An 8,075-nucleotide genomic window follows, 5' to 3' on the forward strand; every position below is an offset into this window, starting at 1 on the left:
CTGCAGTAGGCAGATGTTCCATGGTAGTAACTGGTGTATGCTGTTATTAGCGATTCACTTCTGATTTCAATAGAGGCTTCATTCACACATCCGTTTATTTCTCAATTGACAAACGGACAGGGTGTTGTATTCATTTCTAGTGTGCGTGTCCATTTTAACAATCTGCGTATCATCTGTTTTTTTGGGGGGAGATATGACAAGTAAAAATTCCAAAGTTTCTCCTATCAAATACTGATGGCTCTTGGAATAACACACACCTGACATTCGAGTCCTATCTCATTTTTTTCATGTGCCCATTTCCTTAAAAGGGTGAATTTCATCTTCAAATTAAATAAAAATAGGACACGCTTCTGTTTTTGTTTTGCAGACTATCAAACCTCAAAAAAAAAAAACTAAACAAATGTGAATCTACCAATCAAAATGAATGTGTCTGTTTTCTGTATGACAAAAACTGACGTGTGAATGGGTCCTATCGCTGTGAAAAAAAAATTACAGTAGACACTGTTCTACGGCCATTTTCCAACAGGTACACAAAAAATGTAAAAACCACAAGGTTTTGTCGTGTGTTTCAGATGTGGTAATGGTATAGTTCTGTCGGCATCGCTACTTATACTTGTAAACATAACCTTCTAGAAAAGAACATAGATAAAATGCAGGGTGAGCGGCAGGTGTACGGAAATGGGTTTTCTCCAATCTAAGAGGACACAGCAACGTATTTAGCCTCTCTGGTTATCACGAAAAACTGAAATAAATATATATATATATATATATATATATATATATATATATATATATATATATATATATATATATATATATATATATATATACAATAGATAAAAGAGAAACGTTTCAATTTTTCCAGAACATACATAATTTAAAATGTGTCATATATGATCAGTATCCCGTATACACATAGACAAGTAAGCAGTGGAAAATTTCTGAAAATAAGAAATTCCTAGTAATTATCTAGAATATCTATGACCCTTTACTTTCTCCAAGTGGTGCAGTTCCCTTGGCCCCAGGGGCTGAGAGCCCCTCAACACTGCAAAGTTTGGCTACAAGGTGCTCCAGGGAGAGTCAGTACAGTAACTCACCATTTTGTAGAGCTTCATGGACAAGAATCAGAGTAAAAACGACCCAGAACTTCATTTTCTGAAGGAGCTTGGGGTCCCCCTAAGGAGTCCTACCCCCAAGACGGTACGTATAAGAGCAAAGTCCCAGCTTGCTGTCAGTAAAATGATGATGTAAAAAAGGCTGCTAGGAATGTGACTGCTGATTTGTATTTTCCAAAGCATGAAGGGAACCTTCTGAAGGATCAAGTTTCAAGAAATACTGGAAAAGAGAAAAAAAAATCCAAACTTTGTGAAACTTGCCTGCTCTCTGCTGGTTACTGGACAGAATGTAAGTAAATGTGCAGAGCTTCCCCCAGTCAAGGAACAGATTCCATGCATATTGTAACCAGACAGATATTTCTTGGGTTTTTTTCAAGTGGATTTCGTTAAATGAATCTTATGAAACTACAACCTTTCAGACAGGCCCATCAAAAGTCCAAAGGAGTCTACTTACGGTAGGCCAAGTTTTGATATGGCCAGGGGCGGACATACCATTAGTGTAACCTGTGCATCCACACAGGGGCCCAAGGGGTAAAACGGCCAATTTCCACCTCCAAAGGAGATGAGTTTGTGGATTATGACTGGAAAGGACCCATAAACTGTCTTGCACAAGAGCCCTCCTCTGTCCCTGATTGGAACCTTATCTTAAAAAAGAGAAAACAGGGCCTTGTTCTGATGACATGATGATATGATGGCTCCATTTGGTCAAGATGTCTAGCACCAGACAAGACTATCTAAAACTAACACTTAAGGTACCGTCTCACAGTGGCACTTTGGTCGCTACGACGGCACGATCCGTGACGTTCCAGCGATATCGTTACTATCTCGCTGTGTCTGACACGCTACTGCGATCAGGGACCCCGCTGAGAATCGTACGTCGTAGCAGATCGTTTGAAACTTTATTTCGTCACCGCTGTGCTCTGTTTTCACTTTACGGCCGGCACTCAGTCAGTGCGGGAAGCAGACGGCTAGGGACCTGACGGACACCGGAATGTGAGTATGTACGGTTTGGTTTTTTTACATTTACGATGGTAACCAGGGTAAACATCGGGTTACTAAGCGCGGCCCTGCGCTTAGTAACCCGATGTTTACCCTGGTTACCCGGGGCCTTCGGCATCGTTGGTCGCTGGAGAGCTGTCTGTGTGACAGCTCTCCAGCGACCACACAAGGACTTTCCAACGATCACGGCCAGGTCGTATCGCTGGTCGTGATCGTTGGAAAGTTTCAGAGTGTGACGGTACCCTTAGGGTAGGTGCCCATGATCTGTTTCTCTTCATCAGAAAAAATAGGTCCGATTATGCTAATCAGATTCTGATCAGAGTTTAATCAAAGTGGGATAAAAAAAATTTCTCCACCTTCTACATTATGTCAGTCCGTGAAAATTGGATTGCACTTGGATGTCATCCGAGTGCGGTTGGATATTTTTCACGGACCCATAGACAGGAATAGGCAAGTGCTATCTGATTCTCGAAGGCAAATCGATTTTTTTTTCCCTTGGACCACTCAGTCTGAGAAAAAAATTGGAAAAAATTGGACAAGTGCACAGCCCCATAGCATAACATGGGTACTAGTGCTATCCGTCAAAACCACAAATAGCACTGTCCGAATAAAACGGTCATCTGCACGAACCCTGAAAGAGATCACTTAGGCTGCATTTAAGCTAACAGCAGCTGTTAAATGACCTCCAAGCTGCTACATGCAAGGCAAGCAGTGCTCGTTTAATAGTCTGTTTATTCAAGCTGACCGCACTTTCACGCACACAGAATGGTCACTAATTCGCTAATGATAATGTGTGCAAACTGTAAAGCGCTGCGGAATATGTTAGCGCTATATAAAAATAAAGATTATCATTATTATTAATGCTATCTGTGCACATTGAATATCATTGTTCTCATTTCACCTGACGAGCTTAAAATCATTTCACCTGACAAACAAGAATTTTGCTCATTCGTGAAATGATTCATGAAACTCATGGAACGCTCACTCCCAATAATTGGCTTATTATCCTGTAGTGTATAAATGCACCTTAAGCCCCCATACACATTGGATAACAGTCAGATAGTTAAGTTGATTGCTCGCCCTACACCTATCTCACCCGACCCTCCCATACACCGGAGCGCACAGCTGGAGAAGCGTTCCTGTGTTCTCTATTGCTACGTTCACATTAGCGTTGTGCGACGCAGCGTCGGGCGCCGCTGCGGCGACGCATGCGTCATGTGCCCCTATATTTAACATGGGGGCGCATGGACATGCGTTGCACTTGCGTTTTGTGACGCATGCGTCACTGTGGCGCACGCGTCTGGGCGCAGAGGACGCAGCAAGTTGCATTTTTTGTGCATCCAAAATCAAGCAAAAAAAGGACGCATGCGTCACAAAACAATGCGTTTTGCATGCGTTTTGCATGCGTTGTGCGTTGCGTCGCCGATGCGTCGCCGACGCAACACACAACAACGCAAATGTGAACGTAGCCTTAGAGAGAGCTGCTAATAGACTCCTCTGGTGGGAAGATTACTGTAGCTCTTTGAGAACAAAAGGGTCGTTAGTCCGAAACTGAACATGCCGGATCCATTTGACCCTTGATTTCATTTGCCGTAGGCCTCCATTCACATAAGATCGCATGCCGAGCCAGACCATATCGGCAGGTTCTGCCAACGTTAGTCTAATGTGTATGGGGGGCTTTCTGCTGGGTGTCAGATATTTTTAGGCTTATCACGAACTGTTGATGATTTCTGTATGTGCACAATGATAACAGTGTTTTCTAGCAGATATCCACTTATTTTGTACTCTGTAACTAGAGTTCGGCCATCTGAGTTAGTTTTCCCAGCTGAGTGGGCATTGTTATATTAGTTTGACGTTGCATTTGAAAAAATATTCTCCTCATGGTTTTGTAAGAATGTGAGCCTGACATGGAATCAATTTTAAAAGGGGTTAACAAGGATTGCAGAAAAGCTTCGATGCCAGATGTGCTTTTATTCCTTACCATAGTCTCTTTCATGTTTGTCTTGTACATACTGTATGTATATTTAGTATTTTTAGTAGTGTGATTGTATGGATGTAGTGTACGCACACAGGTATCTATGTCAGTATGACATGCCCTTGGATAACTGATAAAGTAATGGTATATGTACCCATGGGTAAAATAGTTGTGTCAAAATAAATGGAGTATTAGGCTAGGTTCACATTGCGTTAACAGCAGCCCGTTCAACACGTGCGTTAACAGGCTGCTGCTAACGCAAGTGCCGATATGTTGTTGCGCTAGCGCAGATAGAGCTAGCAGATGCTCTATCTGCACTAGCAGTGACGGACCCAGAAACGCTGCAGCCCGCGTCCCAGGGTCCGTCACTCAATGACGGCACATCGCTAGCGCACGCCCACAATGGGCGTGCGCTAGTGATGCGTCCGACATTGGACTAAATGGTGGCGTTAACGGACTACGTTACACCGCGTTATGCCGCGGTGTAACGTAATCTGTCTAACGGACGCCAAAAACGTAATGTGAACCTGGCCTTAGTGACATATATACACTAAGACAGCCATTTTCAAGTATTTTAAGAAAATTCCCCTGCAGGGAAAAATGGTATGAAGGAAAGACGTGACCTCTACTAATGCATGTAATCCCGTGCTGGCTCCAGCCTAGCCGTTCTGGTAGTCCGCAATGATCTCTGTCTACTTCCTGCAATGAAGACAATCTATTCACATATGACCACTGCAGCCAAACACTGCACTTAGTGGTCACACACCATACATGTCAGCATTAGTGATTGGCTGCAGTGGTCACGTGTGCATGGACAATATGTTATCACTGCCAGAACCAAACAGATACAGCCATCTGAGAATAAATAGGTGAGTAAATTTGTACTGCTTCTTCCTATAGCGGTTCTATGTGAATTAGGATAAACGATCATCAGCGTTTGGAGTTTTTATACTCTGTGATAGGAGTTTATAGACACTGCAGTGAAGTCCCTTTGGTTTCAGATCATTGTAATAGGAAACAAAATGCAGCATGCTTTTCCTTCCGGTAAGAATGACAGAACTTGTGACAAATGCTCACATCCAAGACTCCATCGCAAGTGTTGTCCAAGCCTAAAAAATATATTGTAACTTGGAAATATATAAATGAGCCCTCCTAAATCGGTGACATAAACGATTGATATTCTACAAGTATTGGCAGTGATGCTTTGTTGAGGTCTCGTACTCAAAGTAAACTAGTTGTTGTGGCCCATGAATGGGAACAACTTGAGTATTTGTTGTTGTGTATTTTCTGCATTATGCATTGCATTCTGTTGTTGCTATGGAGAAGCTCTGTCTTCTAAGTTTGTCCTTTGCCCTTGCTCCCCCCTTCTTATTCATTATCAGTTTGCTGTAGCCATCTTGGGATGCACATGTATACTTCTCTGTTTGGGATTACTCTTTCCACCTGCTGCACTGTACATAATGCAAGATTTCTGAGAATTTCAACTCTGTTTCTCCTGGACTCTTATTACAAGTCAGAACGGCTGAGTTGGCACTGTCTGAGGAAGCCTGGCATGTGAGTACTACAATCATACAGTTATCTAAGGGATTGATTGCTAAGGATTTAGAGACTCATACTGCCTTGAAGAGTCAGAATACTAGTCTTGGGAGACTTCAAGAATGAACTCACTGGCTTCTCCTGTATATGGTGCTTCTTGACCATCAGAATCAAACGTTGACAGCGCTGGACTGGCAATAAACTACATGATCCGATAGATGCTATGGGTAACACTGACTTTTTTTTTTAAAGGGAACCTGTGAGTTGATACCAGCTGCCCAAATCACTGATGGCAGGAATCAGATCCTGGCACGATGAATGCAGCAAGACATGATTTTCCCTGAAGTGCTCCTGCGTCTTAGAGTTTAAAGATCTGGTAAGAGGGGAGCTTCTTTCTTGGACACTGTGGTGGGGAAGGAATCGACGAGAGAGGTAATTTCACTTCACTACAAGTGCCTTATGGAACAGATCCTTAAGAAAATCAGTTGTAATCTCAAAACTAAATGGGAAAAGGATGTGGACCATATTAGTGAGGATATATGGGAAGATATTTTACAGTCAATCCCTTTAGTATCAATGAGTGAAGCCCGGAGACGTTCGCAATATTACCTGATTCATAGTGTATAACTCGCCCTCATGTCTTCATACCTTGGGTTATAAAGCAGACTCAAACTGGTGTAGATGTGGGAACCCTGAAGTGGCGCCCCAGGGTCCTGGTAGTCACAGTAGCATTTCTTTCCTCACGGGGAGAGTGATGTTACGCTTAAAGGCAAGAAGAGATAACTGCAACCATGTACCACAAACATGCAACACATTCACACTCCAGGCCACCAGGGGGAGCTTTTGATCCTACTTACTAGGTGACTCCCCATATATATATAACTGGTTGTCTGTAGGGAAAGTTAGGGAGTTCCAGGAAGGTCCAGTCAGGAGACGGACTGGATCAGTCTGAGGCAGCAGAGGGTTTTGTGGAGCTGTGCCGCCGCAGTGCAGCAGCTCCTGGAAAGAGACATTGAGAGGGCCGAATACATTGCAGGGAGCGTGCAGGAGAGCAAAGCACAGGAGAGAATACCAGGGGGAGACAAGCCCCGAGCAGGCTGCCTCCTTCTTAGGCGCAGAGACCGGTGGCTGGAACAACGAGGTTGTGGGGACCTCTATGGCTTGCATCGGAGACTGGCAGGACAGCTGAACTCCAAGTTGCCTGTCCGACCTAGCACCCAGGAGGCACGGTGGCACCCTTCGGGGGACGGGGCATGCTAGAGGCCCTATAAACAGCCTCAAGCCACCAGTCATACGGGTTATGTCCTATCCTACCCAGGGGGCAGAGAGAGAGATAACATCTGTGAGGACCTTATGTGGAGCTTTAAGCCGTAAGGGACTACACCACAGCGGCGCTAGAGGAAGGATTTTGATTTCCACCTGGGTAAGGGGACTCCTAACTTGCCTTCAAGCCGGCCAGACCCTGCCTGCCCTGTGATCTGGTGCTCTGGACTGCGGATGCTGAAGTCTTCAGTAAACCAAGGTAAAGAGACTGCAAACCTGTGTCCTCATTCTTTACTGCACTCCTCACCATCTTCCATCTACACACCAGGAGCCCTGGGGATACACTTCACCTGTGGGAAGTTCTACCATCTAGCTGCCATAACATCACCCCAGAGGACCCCTTAAAGCAGCATCGGTCCTTACTGACCGAATACGACAGGTGGTGTCACGAACACAAACTTTATTCCCTTTAAAGACCTTTCCCCTTTTAAATGGGCACCCAGGGCCACGGACCGGGTCGCCACTGTGACATCCCCCTGTGAACACCACAGGACCCGGTACCGAGTACCCCATGGCCCAGGTGGGGCGATTCACTGACGCAGATCTGTCATGTAATGTGGAATTGTTCTAAACTTGAAGAATTCTGGAAAGAGATTATGGATCTCATATCTAAGGTATCTGAGTGTGAGATCCCTTCACACCCTATTGTCTGCTTACTGGGCACTGTAAATGGCCTGCCAATTTACGAGGCCCAACAGATAGCTATTCTTCTTTTGTTGTATGAAGCTAGAAAACTCATTGCCATTCATTGGAAAGATACAGAACCTCCCAGTGTGCAAGAATACATCCCCAGAATACATTTTATGCATTAACATGGCTGAGAATGCTGTTGAATACACACTAGATAAAGAAGTCTTAAGGTACCTTCACACTGAACAACTTTCCAACGAGAACGACAACGATCCGTGACGTTGCAGCGTCCTGGATAGCGATATCGTTGTGTTTGACACGCAGCAGCGATCTGGATCTCGCTGTGATATCGCTGGTCGGAGATAGAAGGCCAGCACCTTATTTCTTCATTAGATCGGTGTGTATCGTCGTGTTTGACAGCAAAAGCAACGATGCCAGCAATGTTTTACAATGGTAACCAGGGTAAATATCGGGTTACTAAGCGCATGGCCGCGCTT

General features: G+C 44.4%; 1 protein-coding gene across 1 annotated transcript in view; it reads right to left on the reverse strand.

Annotated features, from left to right (window-relative positions):
• Nucleotides 1–1,305, reverse strand: part of PDGFRL (platelet derived growth factor receptor like) — a 277,185-nt gene extending 275,880 nt beyond the window's left edge. Inside the window, exon 1 of the mRNA XM_077279675.1 lies at nt 1,098–1,305. Within this exon, the coding sequence (XP_077135790.1) occupies nt 1,098–1,152 (55 nt within the window). The 5' untranslated portion in view covers nt 1,153–1,305. The remainder of the gene's footprint in view (nt 1–1,097) is intronic.
• Nucleotides 1,306–8,075: the final 6,770 nt, after the last annotated feature.

Source organism: Ranitomeya variabilis, chromosome 1 (assembly GCF_051348905.1).
Source record: "Ranitomeya variabilis isolate aRanVar5 chromosome 1, aRanVar5.hap1, whole genome shotgun sequence".
NCBI lineage: Eukaryota > Metazoa > Chordata > Amphibia > Anura > Dendrobatidae > Ranitomeya > Ranitomeya variabilis.